General features: G+C 33.6%; 2 protein-coding genes and 1 non-coding gene across 3 annotated transcripts; 2 read left to right on the top strand and 1 right to left on the bottom strand.

The window, feature by feature from the left end:
- Positions 1–5,786: 5,786 nt before the first annotated feature.
- Positions 5,787–11,105, bottom strand: LOC11424790 (pentatricopeptide repeat-containing protein At1g69290). Its single transcript, XM_003614062.4, has 2 exons — positions 8,815–11,105; positions 5,787–6,369 (listed from the first exon to the last, which is right to left on the bottom strand). Exon 1 carries the CDS (start codon positions 11,067–11,069, stop codon positions 9,075–9,077), a length of 1,995 nt encoding a protein of 664 aa, XP_003614110.1. The 5' UTR covers positions 11,070–11,105; the 3' UTR covers positions 5,787–6,369; positions 8,815–9,074.
- A 106-nt stretch (positions 11,106–11,211) lies between these two features.
- TRNAN-GUU (transfer RNA asparagine (anticodon GUU)) lies at positions 11,212–11,285 on the top strand. The gene has a single exon. It is a non-coding gene; the product is annotated as a tRNA-Asn (tRNA).
- Positions 11,286–14,696: 3,411 nt separating this feature from the next.
- LOC11433608 (monosaccharide-sensing protein 2) lies at positions 14,697–17,789 on the top strand. Its single transcript, XM_003614060.1, has 5 exons — positions 14,697–14,775; positions 14,860–15,426; positions 15,908–16,791; positions 16,881–17,068; positions 17,333–17,789. Exons 1-5 carry the CDS (start codon positions 14,697–14,699, stop codon positions 17,787–17,789), a joined length of 2,175 nt encoding a protein of 724 aa, XP_003614108.1.
- The last annotated feature ends 8,819 nt before the right edge of the window (positions 17,790–26,608 follow it).

The raw sequence follows: 26,608 nt of genomic DNA, 5'->3' as shown, positions 1-26,608 counted from the left end.
GATGCATGAAATATGTGTTTAGATTAGTGCATGTATATTTTAAATATCGTATATATACTTGCTATCTATGAACATGAATGTCATGTATAATATTAGATGTGTATATAAGATACACACATGTCAGTGAGATCAACTTAATTAAAATCCTTCAAATATAATATGAAGTAAATTATTTTCCATAGTATAACACACTTCAAGACTAATATCGAAATGTGTAGGTTTCGCCTCCGCGAGGTGCAATTTTTATACTAGTAAGTTATGGTGCGGTAATTCTATTTACCTATTGTTATTTTGGATCTAACTTAACTATATTATTTTAATAAGATTAAAATATATATATATTTACTTCAAAAGAATATTAAGTTAATTGCTTTCCAAAGGATGACACCCTTCAAGACTAATATCGAAATGTGTAGGTTTTGCCTCCGCGAGGTGAACTTTCTTTACTAGTAAGTTGCGGTGCGGTAATTCCATTTACCCGACTGTTATTCTTTGGGTCCAACTTAACTAAATTATTTTAATATGATTAAAATAAATTTAGAAGCAATGTTTGAGAACATCTATATGATATATTAGAGTAAGCAGTTATTCACTCAAATGATTTGAAAGTTGTATGAGATACAATTGGAAGGAGTTCCTACCTAAATAACTGAGTTTTGAGTACAGCCCCCGTTGACTTAAAGCAAGGTGAAATATGGATTTCAACCCACTAGAAAATCTTCTAATGAGATTTTCCAATTCAAATGTTGAAGGTCATTTGTTTTGAATATAATAGTGGGAGCATATTTAATTAAAGACCTAATTAATTATGTTTTTAAATCATGATATATTTTTTTATTTATTTTCTGTATTTAGAATTTCTTCGGCATATACATTTCTATTATACTGTTAAATGTTCTTATGAAGAACAAAATCTTCACAAAGGAGTTTCTGAATTGGTACAAAATTAAGAATTATTCTTAATAATGAGAAAAACTGTTAATGTTATGAATGAGTCAAAATAGAAGCAAGACTTCTTATTTGCCCATATAGTTTTAGAAAGTTAAGTTTATACTTTTGCTTCATAAGTATATGATACTTGATAGTTAATCTCATATTTGTTGAAATATAGAGAGTTTTAAAGAAGCGAGACATTAACTATAAGCGAAGTCCACTTACGTCTAGAATGAGACAAATTGTTTCATTGACATAGGAGCTAATGCTTGGACTTAATTTAACTTAATATGGAACAAAATAATTGTTATTAAATTCCATATAAAATAGAAGCATTAAATCATAAATCTTGTATTGACAAGAGAATGATTGTGTAGTTGAATAAAAAGACAAATGTTGTCCTATTATCCAAATAATGTTTATACAAGTGTGCAATTGAGTTCCATGATCTTGGTAAGCTGGTCTATAACTTATGAGAAAAGGATCAAATGAGATTAGAACCTTTTGTATATCATTGGCATCACTCTTTAGTACAAACAAGTGTGAATCACATTTCCAAAATCCACGGATATGGACTATTAGACTCATTTGATTTTATATCATTTGAAGGATGTGAGTCCAACCTTTCAAAATAGATTAGTATACCGGTCACCAACAAAGGTGAAAGGACACATAATTTATTTGAGTTTATATACATATGAGATGTATATGGAGAACTAAACATATTTGCTAGATATTGTTTCTATTACTTCATCTAACATTACTAAATCATTTAGTAGATAAGAAAAGTGTATTTGACACGATTCAAAAAAACTTTGAAATTGTTCAAAGATTTTAACAATGAAGTAAAAGGAATAAGTTTGAAAAGTATAAAGACTATACGAGTAAGTCGTGATGGTAAATGCTTGATTAATGAGTATAATGATTATTTATATCGTTTCATTTTTGACATGACTCGATCTAAAATAGTTTGATTATAACTCAAAGACTCTTGAAATTAATTAAATTACAGTTATTCTTCACCCACAACAAGTTCTAATTGAGTAATCATAAATGCACCATATTAGATATGGAGGTAAGAGTACCTACTTTTTTGACTTTATGATAATTTGAGGTTATATTGTTTACTAGATAAACTAAACTTCAAATTAAATGAATGTATACTTGTGGAGGTTTCCTTAGGAAACTAGAGGATACTATTTCTACATCTTCTTCCTTGACAAAAGTTGTTTGTCGCTAGAACTGGAGTATTCCTTTTCAAGGAGTATAGCTTTGCAAGAGCTAGTGGGAGTGATGTAGAACTTGAATTAAGTCAAGTACCATAAAATACATGTTTCTCTAAGAATGGAACATGAACTGATTCAACAAAGGGTTGTTGGTAAATCGCTAGTTCGAGTAGCACATGATCTAGATGAGTATGATATGTCATAACACTAGGATGAGAAACATGATTTTGTCATGACTCAACAAGGTGATATGATGCTCATGGAAGATGAGCACATGACTTACTAGAAGGTCGCAAATGGCTTGATTTTGAGAAGTGACTAGATGCCATAAGATCTTATAGAGAATCCATGTACACAAACCATATATGGATATTGGTTATATCATCCAAATGAGTATGACTCATAAGATGAATGTGAGTTTTCTTGTAGAAAACTGACATGGATGGTATTATGAATACCTTTAAGATGTGATTGATTGTAGAAGGTTTCATGCAACTCATGATGCAAATCATGACGAAACTATTACATCATCGTAATGCTTAAATCTAACGATCTCAATTGTCATTGTTGTATAATACGAATTCTAGGAGATGGATAACGATGTTGCATTCTTTAATTAGAATGACCTTATATATGTATTTGACATATATGCAGGGTTTCGTTAATCCAAAGGATACTAGAAAGGTAAATGTATTACAAAATTTATTTATTAGAGAAATCTTCTCGAAGTTAAATTGTTTATTTTATTAACGAAGTTTTATGAAAACTTTGATTAATAAATAAATCTTGTGCACATAAGGAGATTAGTGGGAGCATTGAAATTAGTTTGGTGGAGTATGTGGATGACATAATAGTCACCACAATAATTTATCTACACATGTAAGACATGGTTAGAAAATTATTTTCAATATGTAACAAAATTGATTATAGTGTTCGACATTATAATACCTTCAAGAATATCATTGGATGTCTTAAAGGACTATAGATTGTTTCTTGAACACAGATGAAAGAAACATTGTAAATGAGTTACAATGATGTTGACTTTCATATCGGTGTACAGTATATCCAAATTGTAATTTGGAATAAATGTTATGTTAGGATATCAACTATGAAATTTGTAAAAGTACAAGCTTCAGATAGTTGTTGTTTCTATTACAGATGTCAAATATATATGATTTGGATTGTTTAGCTCATAACTGAGTGCAAACATGTGTTTCTTGCGTTGCGGATTCCATTAATCTCGTATGAGGTAAAGTTGGTTTAAATCTTGCGAGCAATGAAAACTTGATCTCACCAATGATCCAAATATATACTTTGACACTTCAATTTCTTTTTGATAGAAGATCGAAAGTGGAAATTGAAAGAAGTATAACCTACCAACATAGGAAAGAGTTCCTTATCTGCTAGTATAATATCTTGCCCATAATGTGCTTGATGCTAACACTTGACCAATAGATATTGAGTTAATATTTGATTGGCTTTTAGTGCTAATGGGAGGTTGTTGGAGTAAGCCCTAATAGCCAATCTATATTGATTGAGTTTGGCTTTGTATCATGATATTGATATAAATATATATTGTGTATATATAAATAATAAGACATTTCTTTATTGATTTTGTTTTATTTCAAAGTAATAAAGTCCCTAGAATAGTTAGTCAGTTTAATGGAACATTAAGTATAACTTAATTGTGAGACCCCGTTAAACATAAGGAATCTATTCTTAAAATATCCGAAGTCAAGCTTTATTGAGAAGTAGGATATCATTAAAGCATAGAGACTATTATGTGGGTAGACTGATGATCACATCTCACAGATCATGGATAAAGAGTTATCAAATCTTCACATAGATATAAATACTAGGAGTAATATTTATATTGGATTGATCCGCCATGAGAATACTACATAGTAAAAGTTATGAAAAGTGTCATAAGATTTTCTCATAGTGATAATTGTGTATTCCACCCTTCGACCTGAATAACTATGTACCCTAGATATTGGAGTCGAGTGCTCTGTCACCATTCAAACGTTGTCCGTAACAAGATGACTATAAAGTTGGTTGATGGGTACTCCATGAATCATGCTGAGGGACATGAGCGACCTAGATGAAATTTGCCCCTCCTACATAACAGGAGAAATGTCTACGGGCCCAATATTGAACTAGACAAGGACGACACGGTCTATGGCTTGTGTTCAATATAGACATGAGGGCAAAAGGGTAATTATACACATGATCATTATCACAGAAAGGTTTCATCAGATCACATGACATTCTCGTCACTTGGGTAGCAGTGATGTGTTGCTAGATACCGCTCAGTGTTTATAATATTAAATATGTGATTTAATATTATTGCAAACGTTACGGAAACCTATAGGGTCACACACAAATGACAGATAGATGAGAGAAATAAATAAGAATTATTTATAAAATAATAAGTAAGACTTATTTATAAAATAATAAGTAAGACTTATTTATAAAATAATAAGTGAGACTTATTAGTAAATTAAATAATTAAATATGAGTTTATTATTTAATTTACGAAAAATAGAGAAACGCGGTCCACCGTAAGATACGGTATATTTAAGTGTTGTCTTGTTGACCACACAAGTGATTCTATAAATAGAACCCTTATGTTGAAGCATAACTAACTTTTAGTGAGTGCTTAACCTAATTCACAAAAGTTGTGAAACCCTAGCCGCCGCTCTCTAAACCTTCTTCTCTCTAAATATCTGTTGAAATTGGCTAGCACCGGTCATCGGAGAAGTTATGTTCGTGTGGACTAAGTAGAGGCGCTTCTTGTGCCTATACTAAATCTCATTTATCCAACAGAATATGACAATTATCACAAAGTCAATACTAAATCTCCCACCTGCATAATTCTGCAGTAAGCTGAATTGAATAATTTGTTACACTCACAAACTATCTCTTTCCATCCAATATCCGCAGCCTTCATGCACCTGCAACAGGTGCAGTTGATACTAAAAACCCATAGATGGCGCCACCTCCATCACATACATAAACACCAAACTATCTCTTAGAAATCGTGGTTGGGCCTAACACAACTCCACAAAACCGGCTTATAAGGTGAGGATTGCCCCCACTTATAAACACATTGTCAGGCTATGTCCTACCCGATGTGGGACTCTTAACACTATCCAGCAAGACTAAAACATGCAAGAGGCTTTGAAGCCCAAATACACCAAATACACCAAATGCTTGCAAACCAAAAAGATTCCAACATCCTCGTTGAATTAAACTAGAAAAATTGCATATATGTTGATTCCCTTCCTGCAAAACTGATATTGCTGATTTTAGGGAAAAGGAAAGAACAACTCATATAATTTGATAGTATGACAATTCATTTACATACTATTAAGAGTAATATAGAAAATAAGTAAGAACTTAATTCCAGCACAGGGCTATACAGATAAAAACATATAATACACAGCTGAGAGTCTCAAATGTAAAGATGGTGATAGACTATGCGCATTGGCGTTTACATCATCATTAATTATACATATTAGTTGACCAAATCTTTTCTTTTTTGTTATAAAAAAATATGAGAATCTTTGATATGAACTATGAAGTCTTATTATAATCATTATAGCAACAAATTAAAAAAGTCTCCTATGAAGTTTAACAATATATCTTCCAAAGAAAATTATCAACAACCTAAAGCTTACTACGTTAAAACCTTTCTAAGACAGTTTCTTTTCAAACCACAATCCACAAAATCTGATTTCTCTTTTACATTTTACAGCTTTACATCCATTCTACTAGTCTGCTCACAATGTAGCACTCAAGAACTGATATCTCTTCTACTAGTCCACAAAATCTGACATCTCTTTTACCGTAGAAACGGCCTGATGAAAATTCCACTAAGAAACACAATAAAAAACATTGATCATACAAAATAAACTGGCATCATAAAAAAACCAAATTTTTAAGTCCAATGGGAATACAACCAACTTAATTTATTTAAACTGATAATATGATGTCCAAACACATATAAAACAGTCTATAAAGAGGCATATCCTGAAAAATCCACAATAAAAAACAAACCTCGAAAACATTAGAAAGAACATAGAAGAAAAACATAAATGAGCAATACTGAAATTTACACAAACTCAACTATAAGGCAAAAGAAAAACTATTCCTGTACACACTTTGATATTGAAGGAAAAAATTGTGAAATTGAAGCATCACCCTGTTCCTGTACATCACACACAGCCCTATATCAACAATTTTAAGAATAACAAAAAAGCAGAAGAAATAATTTTAAGAGACAAAAAATAAGAAAGGATAAGAAACAGACAGTGATGAATGAATATCCAACAAGCTCACCAACAATAGAAGTAAAGCAAAGAATAGGTTCTTGAGACACAATTAAACTCATGAGTGGAGTACAACATAAACTACAAGAGTTACTGAGACACGTTTAAACAGATAAGATTACACAATGTTTTTTTATAAATAAGCCAAATGTATTAATCACCAACTAATCAAAGCATACAAGTTCACAAGTGGCTGAAGCCATAGCTCAATATTTTGCTTCTAAACCTGATTTCGTCACATCATTCTCTTTCTTGTTCTTCTAGGTGACCAGGTTATTACAAGCAAAAAACCGACAACCAGCTCCAATACCATCTTAGAATTTAGACCAAGCCTAACTCAATCACAAAAGCTAGATCAAGCAATGAGGACATCCCAAATCTTACAATAATAGGACTAGACATTTTGGGGATGGACAAATGGAGATGGCACAAAAACAGATCTAGGAGGGACTTAGATAACATGTTGAGCAAGAAAAAAATGAGAAATTATGAGAGCATCAGTATCTCAATTACACACAAGATAATATTATATATATAGTCACAAATACAAAGTTGACAATTACCCTAATTGCAGTAGTTACATAATTGCACGATTAACAATAATTCTAATATCAGAACTCTGTTATTTGAAAAGATAGTTTTTTCAACAAATAAATACAATGGTAAATTATGTATAAGCTTAAGATTTTTTTCACCACAAAAGTGCACTCTTCCTTCCTAAGGCACACTAACGCAAATGAAATAATCCTTCCTTCCTGCCAACATGCCTACGGAAGCCAAGTTTCACTTCTATGGTGAAGAAAACCTTAACCCATGTCATTCTAAACCCAAAGATCTGTCTTGCAATTGATAAATACAAAAGCACTTTGACCCATTTTTCTTATCTCCTTGATATAAAGTATATTACTATCAGAGTCTAGATACTTTGTGAAAACCTAAGCCATTTGCTATATGTAGAATAAGAGTACCAAATTACAGATAGTCATTCTTTCTGTATCGGGGCATCATAATCAACAAATACAAGAATGAATGAAGTCTTTTGCTTATGATTAGCAGTGACAGAACAAGAATACAAGTTCAAAGATGAAGCTCATTCCTAAATTAAATAGATGGTAATCTAATCTCGCTCACATTCTTCCTTTTATCATTTATCCGTAAGCTTCCTAGACAATAAATTATGCTAAAAAATCAAAGGCATAAAGAAATGATTGTAACCTTGTTCTAGCTACCAATGCAACATGAAGCACTTTAAAATTATCCATCTACAAAGTTCAATCTCTTCTATCACGGCCAACCACCCACTCCCTTTAATTGGAGCTTCCTTCTCAATTTATTTTCGAAGATAAAACACACTTAAATTTCATTGCCACACTCATGGTACCATCATGCAGTTGTCAATCGCGTATTAGGGAGGCCAACAAAAAATCTGCCATATATACATGGCGTTGCGGCTTATGGAGGCTGGCACAAAGTCTGCAATGCTATAACACCATGGCGGAAATTTGACTCTTCATGTGAACAAACAATAGCATGACTCTTCATGCTCAGTTGCTCACACACAAGTAGGGGATTCGAAAGCAGCTTAGTGGGCCAAATATATATATATATATATATAGAACTCTATAGTATTGAGAAATTTTATAGGAAGGACTGTCCATGTCCGACAGGTTGTTATTTCCCCATTCCATTGATCCTATATGGTGTTTTGTGTCCTAAAAGGTATGTCAATTGAGTCAGCTGTTATTAACTCAAAACTTGGCAATATGTGAAACTAATGTTTTTGATGAAATTTTTTTTCTTTTCTAAATGAGACTATTATCATATGGTAAACCAATTTTTTTTTGTTTAGAAGTGAGCTCACTAGTTTCTGCCAAGACATACAAGATTTATCTATAGCATAGCATGACTTACACCAAATTTATTTAAACATGTCCAAAAAGATGATCGATCAAATTGAGGTAGAAATAACTATTATAGTAGTCATTAAATTTGTCTTTATCCTGACACAGATATGCAGAAATTTACGATTAACTGTCATTAAGTTTTCAAGCAAGAAGTTCTCAATAATTCAGCACAAGTTCATATCTCATAACGAAGTTCATTGATTCAATGTGTGTTTACAGTTCCTATTCTGTGTAAAAGAAAACACCTGAGGACAACAATCAATGAGTAAAAATGGAAGTGAACAAAGAACAAAATGGTAAAAATGATTAGACTACACTTAGACCAAAATGCAATAATTAGCTACCTAAACTTATTAAAAGATTGTCAAACAATTGCTTTATATAACATAATAATACAAAGAGTAGGACATTGTGGAGTACCCGCCAGGTAAAACTTCTGTTGTTATCAGAGTATGTAAAAAATTGAAGTGTTCTGAATTTGTGAAATCAAAGCACGCTTCTTGAAAGAACTCCCATTTTGAAATGAATCCTTCGTTAACTGTCATTTCCCTAACCACCAAGACCGGTAAGACCAACAGTCACGGATTCAATAGCGACGGCGAGAGAGAGAGAAATTCTGTTTTATCCTGAAGTGGTTGTTTAATCCATGGGATAAGAGGTCACTCAGCTGTGGATACAGTTCATGCATTTAAGCCAGCCCAATTCTTAAAAGCAATAAGCGCTTCCATTTTTCTGACATTCTTTTTCCTTAACCTGGCCACTTTGAGCTTTTTATGTGTCTCCATGAACGCTTGCTTGTATCTCCACTTATCAACAAATATTTTCATCTCTTTAGATTTCTCCACAACTTGCATCACAGCATCAAAGAAACCTCCCTTGACCATAGCATACAAGAATGCATCAACCAGATTCTGGTCAAATTTGATCCCCTTCGGCCCATCCCCTGCTAACTTTCGCTTAACCTCATTCCACAACATCATTACATCAAAATATTTTTCTGCCGAAACATATCCGTTAATCAGGGACAAGTATGTTTGGTCATTCGGCTCAAATTGCAGGAATGTCATCCTTCTAAAAGTTCTCCTTGCATCTTCTAGCCTCCCGGCTTTACAAAAAGCGTGGATTATAGAATTCCAATCATGAGTACCCACTTCAATACGAGGATCCTCAACCACCTCATCTAAGAAAGCTGCCATCAATTCAGGTCGATGATTCTCCATCAAACCTGTCATTATAGTCAAGTAACTCCCTTTCAAATCAAGAACCCTCGCCCCTCTCATGTCCCTAAACAGAGAAAAGACCGACTGAAAGTCTTGACCGGACATGGATGTTTCTATCAGAGCATCATAGGTTTCCACGTCCAACTTTAGACCTGAACTACTAATCTCGGTCACCAATAGACTAGCCTCCGCAGTTCGATTCTCTTTGCAGTAAGCCTTCAAGATCGGCACATAGACCCCAAGACCCACAGAGCCTCCCAAAGCATTCATCTCATCAAGAATATTATGCGCTTTGTCTGATAATCCAATACTAACACAAGCATTAACAATACCAAAACCTATAGACTCGTCAACTTTGATATTCGAAGACTCTAATTTTTGAGCTTCGATAATCAAATTAGCTAAACCCTTAATATTTCCCTTATGAAGATATTCCTTAACTACTAAACAAAAAGTGTCTCTATCAAAACTCCAAACTTCCCCCTCATCATCTCTATCATTCAAACTGCTAAGAATTGTCGACTCTACAGAAACTAAATTAGCAGACTTAACATAGCCACTAATCAAATTAGAATAAAAACATTTATTGTTTTTGGAGTAGCCAAAACCAACCATCAAAACTTTTAACTCGTCTATCTTATCTTGTAACCCTTTAAGTGCATATAAATAAGCAAGAAATCCAAAACTAAACACATCAGGCTTAACACCGAGCTTGGACATAATTTCAACAACTCTGTTAGCATCAGTTACCGATTGAAGGCAAAAACAGCAGGCTTCAAGAGCAGCATTACAAGAAGCAACATCAGGTATCATAAACTCCAGTTTCTCATCGAAAGCAACCCTGCAGTTTTCTTCAAAAAGAGGTAAAAAGGCAGCAAGGTTGTCATTGTTTCTAGCAATATCAACGAGCACGCCGCCCCACAAATGAAAAGGAATGAAAAAACGATATTTGAACATTGATCTGACAAGTGAAAAAGCAGGGGGAGCAGTGTTGGCAGATTTAATGGAAAGAAGGATGGCATGAATTGTATTGAATTCGAGGAGGTTGGGGTGTTTTTGAATGAGAAAGAGGGTTGAAGCGAAAGCTCTTTTGAGATTGAGAATGTTGTCAGGAAGAGAGGATAAGTGGGTGAGAAGGGAATTAGTGAGGGGTTTAGGTGGGAAGGAATGATGGGTTGTTAGGGTTTTGAAAGATTTCCAAGCTTCGTCGGTTTGAGAAGTGATAAGGGATTTGTGGAGAGTTGTTTGAAGAGTGGTGAGTTGTTGATGTGTAAGAGAGAGTGATTGGGGTGGTGAAGTTGGGAGATTATGGGGTTCATTATCATTATCATTATCATTATGGAGATTAAATTTGAATAAAGAAGGTTGAAGAAATGAGTAAAGAGATGGAGTTTCAGAGGAGAATGATCTTGTTCTATTTGGAACAACATTCAACTTCATAAGTTTTTTCGCCATTATTCATTTCATTCGACCATTTCGATTATTATTGCTCCTTTCATTCTTCTGCTCTGAGTTGCGATGGGTTCGTAGCATTAGCGTCCTTTTCATTACGAATAATTAAAATATAATGCGTTATTATCGAATTAAAATACAAGAAGCTGGAATAGCTCAGTTGGTTAGAGCGTGTGGCTGTTAACCACAAGGTCGGAGGTTCAACCCCTCCTTCTAGCGACTTTTCATTTGTTTTATTTTTCTTCATTTTAAATCTATAACCCTATGACAGTTTTTTAAACGGGAATTAATAATGTTTTCTCCCACCCAACGCGACAGCTATGCCTGATCCACACATCCAATCCAATATTAATTCTTATTATTTTTTTCCTTTCTAAGTTACTCTTTTTGGAGTTTATAATTTTGGCCCATTTTATCATTTTTATAATCTTTTACTTTCTTCGATAATTCATTATTATAAAAGAAATTATATTTGTACAACTATTATGAAATTAATCAAAAGTTACATTGTATAGAAGAAGAGTAGAGAGAAAGAGATAATGGGATAAGAAGAGAGTATATTACATTACTTTACAAGTGTGTTCTTTACATGACAATGTATGTCATATTTATAGGATACAAAAGTTGTAACTTACAGTTACATGAAGAGTCAGCCATGAGACTAAATATCAATAGGAATAAATAAAGGCATTTAATCATAGTAGTTAAGGGATATATAAGGTCTAGGGACAATGGTCATCCACATCATATTTGCATTTATTCATAACAGTCCCCCTTGAATGTCCATGAAGGATGTGCCTCATTAAAACCTTACTAGAGAAAAACCCAATGGAAAAAAAAATTCTAGCAAAGGAAAAAGATTACAACAACCTTTTGTGTCTTAATCTGCCTCATTAAAAACTTTACCAGGAAAACTCAGTGGGATAAAATCATGGTTAAGGGAAAAAGAGTGCATTACACATTTTTGTCTCCCCCTTATAAAGACAACGAAGAAATTTCAATAATCTTTTATACTGGTTTATCAAAATCTTTACTTGGCGGTGACTCTGTAGAAAAATATGATCTATATCCATGGTTTAGGAGAAGGAAATACCTTACGTTAGGATATAAGAGTTGGTGAGCATCAAGAAAATGGAAATTTTCAAGATCTCATAAAAGCTTTAGAAAAATTTAAAGTCATATGCCCATAAAAGAAATGGTCGAACAAAGTTCTTGTTGTATGAAATTCTTGTAGGTGATCCTAAAGCTGAAGGAGAAGCCTTCTAAGGAAGAATTTATTTATGTAACCAAAAATTGTTGTGTTGTTCATGATTTTCAAGTACCACGAGAGGAAGGAGGTCATGGATACTTTAGAGCACAAATATCGCGGGGTGCTTAAGTTGCTTTTTCAACCATGCCACAGTGCTTGTCATTAAAGACACCACTATTTGATGTGGTAAGAGTGGTATAAAATGGATACGTGGTATACTTTGGCAACGGTAGCAATTCAAAATTCATACACCTCTAAATAATATTATAATGAATTAAAAATTGACATATTTTTGAAATATGACATTAATTTTTTACCGTTGTACAACGTTAAGATTGCAACGGTCATTTTTTATTTTTTTATTTTTTTTACTATTTCTTATAAAATGCAAGTTGAAATAATTAAGTGATGAACCATTTCAATCTATTATAATTTCTCATTCACATATAGTCTAAATTTGAACTATTAATTTTATCTCTTTTTAATTTTTTCTTCTACACATTTCATTTGCCAATGAACCCCAACCACAATAATTCTTGGTCCAACTACTTGCAAAATGGTGGCATTCCTCCATGCATCCAAAATCAACAAAATGTCTCCTACTTTGAAAATGCATCCAATAACCCAAACCCACATCCTAACCTAAATTTTCAAAATCATGCTTTTATCCCAAACCCACACATTGGAAATTATCCATATCATACACCACCTTATCCATATCACTATCAACATTTTTCATCTCAATCAACTAGTCCCACCATGTCTCATGGAGTTCAAATGGAAAATAGTGGTGTCCAATTAAATGATCAAGAGATTGAAACGTCACAACCTTGCACTCAAGATGGCTTGGAAACAATTAATCTTTGTGAAGAAGTCGGAGCTACATCGATCGGTTGCGAATACTTTGAAAACAAGATTTCAACCAAAAGAGGATGAACTTCTCATTCAATCATGGCTCAATATTTCAAAGGATCCAATTGTTGGGAATGATCAAAGAGGAGATAGTTTTGGAAGAGGATTGGTGAAGCTTATAACAACCATCGCGACAAGAATTTTCAAGAGAGAAAACCGACGGCACTTAAAGGTCGATGGCACAAAAAAATCAATCCATCTATTTCAAAGTTTGTTGCTCTAAAGAGGAGATAGTTTTTGGAAGAGGATTGGTGAAGCTTATAACACCATTGAAGTTGAAGCTTGTTTATTACCCGTTCAATACCCTATTCATGTGATTTTAAAGCATGACAAGTGAATTTTAAATATAAAAGAAGGATTTATAGAACATATAAAAATTAAAATAAAAAAGGATTACAAAGAGGAGAGTCGACATGAAAGAGTAGTAAGAGATCAGTTTAAAATGTATAATAGCATGGTTATTATTTCAATTACCGTTCTAAAATTAAAATATTGTAGTGAGAGACCTGTTCCTACTTGTCCTAAAATTAATTAATGGCCATATTTTACAAATAAAAATTACGAATTTGATTTAGACGTGTGAATGAAACAATTACCTAAACACATATTTAGGCATCGAAGAATGTAACAAGAGTGGAGACAATTTCAAATTCTAAATCAATCAAATCAAAATCAATACTATAGTTTTTATAACCTTGCTAGCAAGTCATGACACACAAATAAAAAATCAATAAAATCACTTCATGCCAAATGCTTCAAAAATAAGTTCTTAAAAATGCAAAGAAACATATCAATATCAATAAATTGAGAATGATAGAAACATATATTTCAAAATATCAACCATACTTTATCATTCCATCATTTCTCTCTTTCCACCAAGAGAACTAATCATGATATATAACATTAGGAGAACTACTATTTAAAATATCAATTCACCTCCAAACATAAAATGGAATAATACAATTTCAAAAAATTACAGGAACAAAATCATAAACAAATTCAGATAAATTATTTAATCACATAATTAACAAAAGAAGGCTAACAACAAAATTTTACATGAAAATCCTTTGTAAGAACCAATGAACCCTACATCCGTAATCCTTTTATTCACCTTCTGCTACAGCCTTCGATCCATCCAAATTAGGGTTCAATAAATTCGATCAAATATGAAGGGGAAGAAAAGAAGAATATCTTTCACGTGGTTCTCTCTCTTAATGAGTTGGTTAAGGGTATTTCAGTAAAAAACACTATTTTAAAAAGGCAGCATTTTGGAGCTCAAGGTTATTTTAGTAAAAAAACTTAGGGTTTTTTCTAGGGTTTGTTAGCAGACCTGTATTCCTTTTTTTCTAGGATTTTTGAAGGATACAGTTGTTTATTATTCATGAGAACCAAACACAAACAACACTATACTGATTCAGAAAAATTTAATCACCTGAGGTTGGAATTGTTTAAACCTTGCTATCAAAAATATGATGGAAGTTGTGATTATTGCTGCTGCTGCTACACTTGGGAATTTACTTAATGGATGGGAAAGTTCTACCATTGCAGGTTTTTTTTTTCTTCTCTTTCAATCATTTCTCATTTGCTTGTATAGTATTTTCAGTTTAAAATGTGTTTTTGCCTCTTGTGCAGGGGCTATGACTTATATCAAACAAGAATTTGAACTGGAAAAGAATCCAACACTAGAAGGATTGATTGTGTCGGTGTCTTTTATAACAGCAACAGTTGTCACCATGTTTTCAGGAACAATCTCTGATTTGGTTGGAAGAAGACCTATGTTGATAACATCTTCTGTTATGTATATCATTGGAGGTTTGGTAATGCTATGGGCTCGTAATGTTACAGTTATTCTCTTGTCAAGGATTATCAAAGGCGCTGCCGTTGCTCTTGCTGTTACTTTTAATCCTCTTTACATATCTGAGATAGCACCACCTGATATAAGAGGACAATTGAACACTCTTCCACAATTTTCTTGTTCCGTTGGAATGTTTTTGGCTTACATTCTTGTTTTCATTATATCCTTGATGCCATCGCCTAGTTGGAGAGTTATGCTTAGTGTTATTTCTATTCCTTCTGTTGTTTATTTTTTGCTGACTGTGTTTTATCTCCCCGAATCCCCTCGGTGGCTTGTAAGCAAAGGTCGAATCGTTGAGGCTGAGAAAGTTTTGAAAAGACTTCGACGTGTTAATGATGTCTCAGGTTACATTTAGCCTTTGCCTTTTATTGTTAGCTTTATGTTTTTCGAATCATTATTATTCAATTGATTAGCCCATGATTTAATTTAGCTCATGTTTCCAATAACAACTTAATTAAACACTTAGGATATAAGCACTTATCATATAATGGATTATGTATAAGTTATTTTTATAACTAAAGATGAAATGAAGTTATTTTTTTTTATTTACTTTTATATAAGTATACATTGTTTTCCAAAACCATCTTGAAGAGTTTATAGAAAAAAGATTAAAATACTTTGTAAATGTCATAAATTGTTTTAATAAGATTTCAGAAGTTCTTATAACACTACATAATCTTAATAAAGATAATCCAAGAAAATCTTTAGGATAGAATATTACTGCGTCGTAGTTTGATTTATGTAGTTGTCTCCACCTACTAAAACAAGGCTTGATTGTTGTCATGTATTTCAACTAATTAGAAGTGAATTGTGTTTGATTTTTAGGGGAGTTGGCTTTGCTTGCGGAGGGTCTCAGTCCTGGGGGGGAAGACATGTCCATTGAAGAATATGTAGTTTCTCCGGCTAGTGAGATCCTCGTCAACAAAGAAGATGGAAAAGATTATATAAAATTATATGGAGCTAATGAGGAAGTTACAATGGTTGCTCAAGTGAATGGACAAGGTAGCATGCTATCGCGCAGTATGCTGTCTATGCACGAAAGCATGGCATCTCGCAGTATATTGTCTCAGCAGGGAAGCATTTCATCTCAAACAGCTTCTAATTTCAAAGATCCTATTGTTAACCTATTTGGCAGTTTGCACGAGAGTACTCTCATCGAGAACAGCCGTTTGAACAGCATGTTGATTAACAATGCTAATAGTATCTCTAGCACGGGAGATTTAGAGTCTAGCCCATTCGGTACAAGTGACAGCCTGCGTGCTCCATTGAATCCATTTCACGGCAATGCTGATAGGGCTTATGGATCTAAGGACATGTTAAGCATGAGAAGCAATAGCAGTTTGGTTCATGGAAATGATGTTGAAATACCGAGAAATACAGACATCGGTGGAGGTTGGAAATTGGTTTACAAATCAACTGATGATGCAATGGGTGGGAAAAGAGAAGGACTCCAAAGAGTTTATATGCATGTAGATCCTTCTGCGGCTGCAGTGTCTCAGTCTCCGCATATTTCGGTTGTTTCAACTTCTGGCAATGACATTGACATGGCTATGGATAGTGGCGAAGCTTTTCAGGCTGCTGGTATAGTCAGCCGGAGTGCGTTGAGTATGTCAGAAGTCGTTGCAAAAGGGCCAAAGTGGAGAACTCTTTTAGAACCAGGTGTCAAGCGTGCATTAATTGTTGGAATCGGACTTCAAATTCTTCAACAGGTACAACTTTTTTGCGCTGTGTATCATTCGATAATTGATTATAAACCAACTTATTTCTTTCTTCTGATAATCAATAATACACATTGCAGGCTGCTGGCATAAATGGATTTCTATTCTATGCTCCTCAGATTCTTGAGCAGGCAGGAGTAGGATCTCTTCTATCAAATTTAGGCATCAGCTCAATATCTGCTTCTTTTCTTGTTAATATTATTACATCATTCTGTATGCTTCCTTGCATAGCTATTTCGGTAAGGCTCATGGATGTTGCCGGCAGAAGGTATGTTTAAAACTATGACTCAGTAGATTAGCTATTTCAGTTTTTGTGAAAGTAAGCTGAAAACACCAGTTATTAACATGTAATAAGTTGTTTCTATAAACTCTCCCATACAATTTCACAAGTACTTATGCCAGTAGATTAGCTTAATTTGTATGTTTACAAGTACTTTTTCCTATCTTTTGGCCTTTGATGGCGTACTTTTGTTAATCTAGACGGTATCCTATAAATGCATATAATCCAACATTGTTCATTTTCTCGTGACAGGTCAATCATGCTGTACACGATACCGATTTTGATAATATGTCTACTAGTACTAGTACTGAGACAGTTTTTTCAACTCAACCCTGTCCTAGATGCATCGATTTCAGCTATCAGTGTTGTGGTCTATGAAAGTGTCTTCTGCATGGGTCTTGCTATTATTCCCGCTATCATCTGTTCAGAAATATTCCCGACTAGTGTTCGTGGAATCTGCATTTCCCTTACTTCTCTTACAAATTGGACTTGCATGTTGGTTGTCACATTGACATTCCCTTATTTGCTCCAACTTCTCAGTCTCGGCGGTGTCTTCTCTCTATTTGTTGGTGGCTGCATCAGTTCATGGATATTTGTTTACTTAAAAGTTCCTGAAACAAAGGGCATGCCTTTGGAAATTATTACTGAGTTTTTTGCAATCGGTGCAAAGCCTGGTACTGATCCTGCAGAATTTGGAATGGAAGATTAATTAATGTCTTAATGATATGCATATGATGTAGATAATCATTAGAAAAAAGAAGCAGCATTGATCATTAATAAATTTTGAATATGCTGAAGTAGGTTTGAGAGCATTTTAATTGGTTGAAACTAATGTATTTTATTTTTTCGATTAAAACAATTCAATTGATTATGGAAACAATTCAATGTATTCTAATAATTTATTATTTTTACATGCTCGAATTAAAACAATTCAATTAATCATGTTGATTTGAATAATTGGTACAGGTTACATTATAGAGATGCAAATAGACAATCACCAGATGTGATTGCAATGACATAAACAATACTTGCTAATATGTAACCATTGTGGTCAATACAATGGATGAAAAATATTTTAATTCACTCTACAAACTCAATTCTTTTAAATTTTTTGAAGACTCAATTCAGTTAATAGTCCACAAACTGAGATTAGGTACATTTTCGCAAACTTAGTTTACGTAAATAGAATTTCTATACGTACGTGAGCTGTACACTATACCGATTTTGATAAGGGAAATGTTAACCAGTGTCCCGGGGGCACTGGTTAAGGCCTTTAAATTGTAACTTATCATCAAATTATGTGTAATCAATGCATTGAAAATCGAAATATTTGACTTTTTTTATAAATTAATTTCTTCTTTTGAAATCTTTAAAGAGTGCCCCGGGGACACTCGTTAACAAAACCCTTTTGATAATATGTCTACTAGTACTAGTCTGAGTCACCCAAACTCTGAGGGACCCAAAAGCTTAGTCAGCTTTGTCTTATTTTGAGAAGGTCACTTTCAGTCAGCACAATTGTCTTATTCTGAATCATGTGCTTAGTCAAATTCAAAGACAAAATTAATGGAACAAATAATTTTATTTGCAGCAATGTTTTTGGAATGACCTTTCAAATGACATTAACCATATCAGACAACATTTCAACGTCTTGATTCGATAGCTTCTCAAAGGCTCTTATGCGCCGACAATTTCTCCAACTCTCTCAAAATCATTCCTATATAAGGAGCTGAAGACTTAACGAAATATACAACACTCTGAACATTTTGAAAGTGCCAAAACTCTGTCAAAATTAAAGCGTAAAAACGCCTAAGAATTTCTTACTAAGTTTATATCTTAGAAGTTCTAAGTCTTACGAGTTTGTATATGTACAATACAAAAAAGTATAATACTAAGAAATTATATAATTCTTTTCTTTCGATTCTACTATATGAAAGGAGTAAAAAGCTTGATCACGAACACCTAACAGGTTCTTGTTTTTCTTTTGGCTCTGTTGAAGGTTTAGACTTATCATGTACATTCATTCTCTAAAGTTGTGTAATGTATTTTATTTAATCACTTTCTATGAGCCAACACATATGAAAGTATTAATCTCAATGGAAGATTAAATGCATAAGATTTCTATGACACATGTTTTACAATTTGATAAGAACCTGAAAGAGAAGAAATCAAGTTTCATAGTGATGACTCAGAATGAAAAGGAACTTGACGATGTTGTTAAGGAACCTGAGTGTTTTTGCCAGTTGTGATTAAAGGGATGATGAATGTTGTGAAAGAAAAGATTCCAATTCTAAAAGATTTTAATGAGCTGATTATAGAAGAGCTTTCAAATGATTTACCTTCCATGAGAGACATTCAACATAAGATAGATTTGATTCCATGTTCTAGTCTACCAAACCTTCCTCATTATCGCATGAGCTCTAAAGAGAATGAGATTGTAAGAGAGCAGATCGAGGATTTACTAAGAAAGGGATTTATCCGTGAGAGCATGAGTTCTTGTGATGTTCCAGTCCTTTTGGTACCAAAGAAAGGGAATCAGTGGAGGAAGTGTGTTGAGAGTAGGGTCATCAACAAGATAACTATCAAGTATCAATTTCCAATTCCCCGTTTAGAAGACATGCTGGATGAGTTTCAGAATCTAAGGTGTTTTCGAAAATAGCCATGCGTAGTGGATATCATTAGATTAGAATTAGACCTGGAGATGAGAGGCAAACATATTTCAAGAGTAAAGATGGACTTTATGAATCGCTAGTGATGCCTTTTAGATTGTCAAACGCCCCTAGCACCTTCATGAGATTAATGAATCAGGTTTCTATGCCCTTTTATTGGATCTTTTGTAGTAGTTTATTTTGATGATATTCTGATTTATAGTAAGTCCAAGAAAGAGCACCTGGAACATGTGAGGCTAGTGTTGCAAGTTTTACAAGATAATTAGTTGTACGTTAATTTGAAAAAGTGCACATTCAATACCAACAAATTACTTTTCTTTGGGTTTATAGTTGGAGAAGAAGGAATCTAGGTCGATGAAGAAAAGGTGAGGGCTATCAGAGATTGGCCTGCACCTACATCAGTTACTGAAAAACGTAGTTTTCACGGGTTGGCCACTTTTTATAGAAGATTTATCAGATATTTCAGCATTATCACTGCACCAATCACAAAATGTTTGGAGAAAGGAAAATTAAAGTGGGGTTCCGAACAAGAGCAGAGTTTTGCCTTAATAAAAAAGAAGTTGTGCGCTGCCCCAGTCTTACCTCTTCCTAATTTTGAAAAGGTGTTCCAAGTGGAATGTGATGATAGTGGTTTTGGATATAGGAGCTGTTTTGTCTAAAGAGAATAAGCCAATTGCTTTCTTTAGTGAGAATTTGAGTGAAGCTCGCAAAAAATGGAGTACTTATGACCAGGAATTTACGCCGTTTTCAGAGCCCTTCGCCAATGGGAGCATTATTTGATTCATAGAGAGTTCATTTTGTTTACTGATCATCAAGCTCTAAAATTTCTCCATAGTCAGAAAGTAATCAACAAAGATGCACGCTCGGTGGGTGAGTTTTCTGCAAAAATATTCCCTTTTATTATTCAACATAAATATGGTGCTCTTAACAAGGTAGCTGATGCTTTAAGTAGGAGAGCTTATTTTCTTGTCACTTTATCACAAGAGGTTGTGGATTTTGAATGTCTGAAGGAATTGCATGAGAGTGATGCTAAGTTCAAAGAATTAAAGGCCAAATGTAAGGAGCGTCCTTGTGCAGATTTTTATATTCGTGAGGGATACCTTTTTATATTGTGCATTCCTTGCTCACCCTTGAGGGACAAATTAATTAGGGACCTACATAGTGGCGGTCTTAGTGGACACATGGGGCAAGATAAGACCATTGCTAGTATGGAAGGAAGGTTTTATTGGCCGCACTTGAGAAAAGATGTTGGAACCATAGTCAAGAAATGCTACACTTGCCAAGTTTCTAAAGGTCAGTCGCAGAACACTTGTCTTTACATGTCTTTACCCATTCCTTATGACATTTGGTAGGATTTATCTATGGATTTCGTGTTGGGTTTGCCTCGTACCGAGTGAGGTGTGGATTCTGTGTTTGTGGTTGTGGACTAATTCTCCAAGATGTCCCATTTCATTGCATGCAAGAAGACTGCGGATGCATCCAACATAGCCAAACAGTTTTCAGTGAGGTTGTGCGCTGATAGATATTTTAGCAAGTGTACTAAAACTATCGAAGTAGTAAAATAAGTTCGTATCCACGAGCACTGTGTTAATCTCAACTTAGCAATAAAGTTAATATCTAGGATGTGTAGATTTTATAAGTGCCTGAGGCAGTAGGTTTGTGTGCAATAAAAAGTAAATAACAGAAAATAAAATGGTTTGATAATTGGATTAAAACAGATGATCAAGCCAGTGAATCCTCTATTGTTTTATGTGAAATAACTTATCTCTCTTTACTCTCAACACTTATTCAATCTTTACGACAAATTAACTAATTAGTTTTGATCAATCTCTTGACTCAAAACCCTTTACTAAGTTATAACCTTTTAATCTCTTAAACCGATTGAATAACCATGGAAGCGATGTCAGAACGTTAATTCATATGTCATAATCCTCAATTTCCTATCTCTAGGTTCCTATGTTGAATTAAACAGAATTACTATTTCAGGATTAAAAGTTAGGGTTAGTAGTCATTCAATTCCTAAGATCAATTTATGTGATTGTAAGAAGCTAGGGTTAATAGTCATGCAAACAATCATATATGAAAAGCAATGAACACAAATAATTCTGAATAAAGACTGAATAATATTGATAATAAAGAGAGTTTCAACTACTGATTCATATATTACAATAGATTCATCATGGCTCAATCAAAAGAAAATTAGCTGCTCATCACAAAAGGAATAAACAACATAGAAGAAAAACTAAACTGGATGGTGAATGCTTCACTCAAAGATTCATCCTCTTTATTTTGTTGTTGCGCCTCCCGTCGTAATTCTCCAAAACGTGATGTGCTTGCTGCTCCCTGTTGTGTGATAAAACGTGATACCTTTTGTCTTGTGCGGCTGCTACTTATAAAGCCTTTGTAACCTATTTGCTCTTTTTTTTCTTTCAATACCGATCAGCCCAACAATTAATATGAAGCAATTACTTTTTGTCACATCTTGTTTTGCTCTTCTTTTATTATATAACCAATAATAATGATAATTGACCACTAATTTTAATCATTTAACTACTTGACTCAAAAACTCTAAAAATGACAATTTATTTATATTGACTCAAAATTAAATACCAAATAAGTGAAAATAGACTAAAAACTTAAATAAAAATACTCTAAAAATGTGATATGACGGACTGTCATCATAACCCCAAACTTGAACAATTCATTGTCCTCAAGGAATTTACTTGTAAAATTGACAATAGATAGTAAAATAACAATTACCTAACCAAGTAGTAGTATCCAAAAGTTCATCTCCCTCTAGCCAATGAGCTAGTTTGACTTTCATGCATCCACCATTCACAACTCCACGCAACAATATGACAAGGGTTCACACTCAATCGACGTGCAAGTCTACATATTACCATACGCTTGAAAAATTTCTAAACGTCAATCAAAATCAATGTCATTACACACTTTGAGGTCTTTAAGGGTTATAACGGGGCTTAGGTAAAGGTGGGATAATATTTGGATAAGTAAGCTACACAAAATTTGAGTTAGGCACTCCTATAGAAATTAAAGCAAAGATTCAATCCCACATTCACACCTTGAAACAACAATTTGTAAAAGTACTAGAGCTTATTTGTAACTTTTAGGACAATCGAGTTTAAAGTTACTCAGATTTTTCTTTGTTTGTCCCCTGCTTTTCATTCTCTTTTTTTTTTTTTTTGATACACCATTTTGATTTTGAGTGTATATTTTTCATGATTTGTTCATTATTCTCTAGTACCTCCACCCCAAACTTAGTTGGTTGCAAATTCCAATAACAACCCCAAACTTATTGTTTTAGCAACACCCTACATAGCCTAACTCAAATATAATATTTTTGGGTCAAATCCTAAAAGTCCCTAGGCTCAATATGTAGCTTGTCACCGAACAAAAAGATCTAAACCTACCGGCTCAAATTGGCTTTCAAAAAGGATAAATTCAATCAAAGTCAGGGTAGGCTTGAAAAGGCTCACATGACCAAACACTTTTGCCTCAGTGTGTATATGACAAAGATCAATCAACAATAAAGAAACAATGCAAGTTCTAGAAATTTAGTTGCACGGAACACTCTATATAAGTAAATTGAAAAAAATAAAATTTGGCTATAAACCTTACAATGTTTAGATTTCTGGGAGTTGAGACTACCTATAACACATGTCGTACACTTCGCCTTTGAAATACAAGTCACTACCTCCTTATGAACTTTTGGAATACCACTTGAACAAGCAATTGTTACTAAACTGGAAAAAGTCAACTAACAAACAAATTCATCAATAATAAACAAGTTCAGATTCAATTACATAACAGGGGGTACAACTGAATTATCCAAATAACAACACAACAATTAAAAGTTCAACTGACACAACTGACAAATACGAGTGATTGAAAAAAACTGATGTGGACTTTTTTATATATATATATATATATATTTTTTTTTTCGTCCATCTTTTCATTTTTTTTTTTGTTGTTTTTTTTATATGTAAAATAAAATGCAATAAAAAAAATAAAAACAATACCTGAGCGGATCTAAGATCCGATGGGTTGCCTCCCACCAAGCGCTTTCTTTTACGTCATTGAGCTTGACGCTTCAACCACTGTTAGGGTGGCAAAAATGATAGAAGGAATATATCACCCTTCTTCTTCCTCTTGTTTGGTAGGAATTCCATGAACTTAGCACAAAGAATCAGATACTCCCATGCACTCACTTTTGATCTTTTGAAATTTAAGCTCTCCCACCTTAGAGAAGGGTGTGCATCCATTTTCACACGAGTTATTTCCTTAACCTCCGTTGGTTCAGATTTCGAACAAATATCAACACTCCTCACTTTGGGATTTTCTTCCACCACAACCTTGTGACATTCTGTCTCCATCTTAACCAACTTCCTTTGAGACTCATGTGCCTTCTCAACAAGATCACCACACTGAACATCAAACTTCTCAAATGACACTTGATTTGACACCAAGAAATCATCTAAAATATTTTGAAGTTGAGTATTATAATCGATGTTGATCACCTCTTTCTTTCCTTCACAATCACTACCTAGTTGATTAGCCTCATAACGACCACATCTCTCATTTAATCTCGAAATTTTATTGTCCCAATATTTTATCTTCAAAGATAGCATATATTTTTCATACTGCAATGACCAAATCTCTTTTGTGTCATAGAGGCGTAACCTGCCTATCATAGCTGCAAAACTTTGATAAACTTTTTAGTAGAACCGTACAATGAGAAGAAAACGAAGAGCATAAATATTTTTTTTTCAATATATATATATATATTTAAAAAAAAATATAAATGACAGAAATCCTAAACAAAAATAAAATTGCCAAGTCGAAATGATTCAACAGTCCCCAGCAGTGGCGCCAAAAACTTAATAGATATTTTAGCAAGTGTACTAAAACTATCGAAGTAGTAAAATAAGTTCGTATCCACGAGGACTGTGTTAATCTCAACTTAGCAATAAAGTTAATATCTAGGATGTGTAAATTTTATAAGTGCCTGAGGCAGTAGGTTTGTGTGCAATAAAAAGTAAATAACAGAAAATAAAATGGTTTGATAATTGGATTAAAACAGATGATCAAGCCAGTGAGTCCTCTATTGTTTTATATGAAATAACTTATCTCTCTTTACTCCCAACACTTATTTAATCTTTACGACAAATTAACTAATTAGTTTTGATCAATCTCTTGACTCAAAACCCTTTCCTAAGTTATAACCTTTTAATCTCTTAAACCGATTGAATAACCGCGGAAGCGATGTCAGAACGTTAATTCATATGTCATAATCCTCAATTTCCTATCTCTAGGTTCCTATGTTGAATTAAACAGAATTACTATTTCAGGATTAAAAGCTAGGGTTATTAGTCATTCAATTCCTAAGATCAATTTATGTGATTGTAAGAAGCTAGGGTTAATAGTCATGCAAACAATCATATATGAAAAGCAATGAACACAAATAATTCTGAATAAAGACTGAATAATATTGATAATAAAGAGAGTTTCAACTACTGATTCATATATTACAATAGATTTATCATGGCTCAATCAAAAGAAAATTAGCAGCTCATCACAAAAGGAATAAACAACATAGAAGAAAAACTAAACCGGATGGTGAATGCTTCACTCAAAGGCTCATCCTCTTGAATTTTTTTTTTCTGCCCTTGTTTGTGTCCAAAAATACAAAAATGCCCCACTTTTGCAAAAAATTGCATAAATGCCCTACTTTTTCAGAATTTCTGGTACCTTGCAACCCCCACTTGCGGGGTACCTTTAAATTTTTTTTTAAAAATTTTAACTACCCCGCAAGTCAAACCAGCGTGCCATTTTTTGATTTTTTTTTTAAAAAATTAACTATCCCCAACCCCCACTTGCGGGGTATATTTAAAATTTTTTTAAAACCCCGCAACCCCCACTTGCGGGTTAATTTTGGGTTTTTTATTTTATTTTTAAAATACAAAAAAAAAAAATAAACAAAAAAGAAAGAAAAATAATAATAAACAAATTAAATATCATAATATCTACAAGGCTAAAATATGGTTTTGGTCCCTGCAAATATGCCTCGTTTTGGTTTTAGTCCCTGTAAAAAAAAATTGTTGTTTTTGGTCCCTGCAAAATATTATTTTTTTGGAAATAGTCCCTGCAGGGACTATTTCCAAAAACAAAATATTTTGCAGGGACCTTTTACAAAATCAAAAGATTTTGCAGGGACTATTTCTCTAATAAATGGTTCAGTCATCATGTGCCACGTGTGCAAATTATCACAAAAGTGGAGCCAGGGACCAAAACCAAAATGAGACATATTTGCAGGACCAAAAACAACAAAAAAATTTTGCAGGGACTAAAACCAAAACGAGACATATTTGCAGGGACCAAAACCATATTTTAGCCTATCTACAATTATTATAAATGCCCGGCTGTCCCACACCATCGTCTTCGACGATTTCTTCCGCGATTTACTTGAGGGTCATGTTGGTCTTCGTCATTGTTATCTGTAGCTGATTGTATTTGATTACCATAACCCAATGACAACGACACATCGTGTTCCCTTGTTTGCCATCCAATATCCAGAAATTGTTCATTGTCGTTGAACGAAGCCGAAGAGAAGTGAGATAATAGGTTTGTTGGTGTTGGTGGATGGTTGTTGTTTTGGTTGGTGTACATTGGGTATTGTGGGCTGTTGTAGGGGGGGTAATTGGTGTTGGACGGTCCAGCTTGGTTTGGGTCATTATAGGAGAAGTAGTTGGTGTTGGATGTGCTAGCTTGGTTTGGGTCATTGTAACCATAATTTGGCATTGAATTTTGTTGGTAAGTTGACTGATAATGGGGCTCATATGCA

This window comes from Medicago truncatula, chromosome 5 (assembly GCF_003473485.1).
Source record: "Medicago truncatula cultivar Jemalong A17 chromosome 5, MtrunA17r5.0-ANR, whole genome shotgun sequence".
Taxonomy (NCBI): Eukaryota; Viridiplantae; Streptophyta; class Magnoliopsida; order Fabales; family Fabaceae; genus Medicago; species Medicago truncatula.
This window is presented reverse-complemented; position numbering and strand designations above follow the sequence as displayed.

Excerpts from the sequence above, each read along its gene's own strand:
- LOC11424790 (XM_003614062.4), bottom strand. The coding sequence starts at position 11,069 with ATGGCGAAAAAACTTATGAAGTTGAATGTTGTTCCAAATAGAACAAGA.
- LOC11433608 (XM_003614060.1), top strand. The coding sequence starts at position 14,697 with ATGATGGAAGTTGTGATTATTGCTGCTGCTGCTACACTTGGGAATTTA. Across the intron at positions 14,776-14,859 it reads GGAAAGTTCTACCATTGCAG|GGGCTATGACTTATATCAAA; the intron begins GTTTTTTTTTTC and ends CCTCTTGTGCAG. Across the intron at positions 17,069-17,332 it reads ATGGATGTTGCCGGCAGAAG|GTCAATCATGCTGTACACGA; the intron begins GTATGTTTAAAA and ends TTCTCGTGACAG.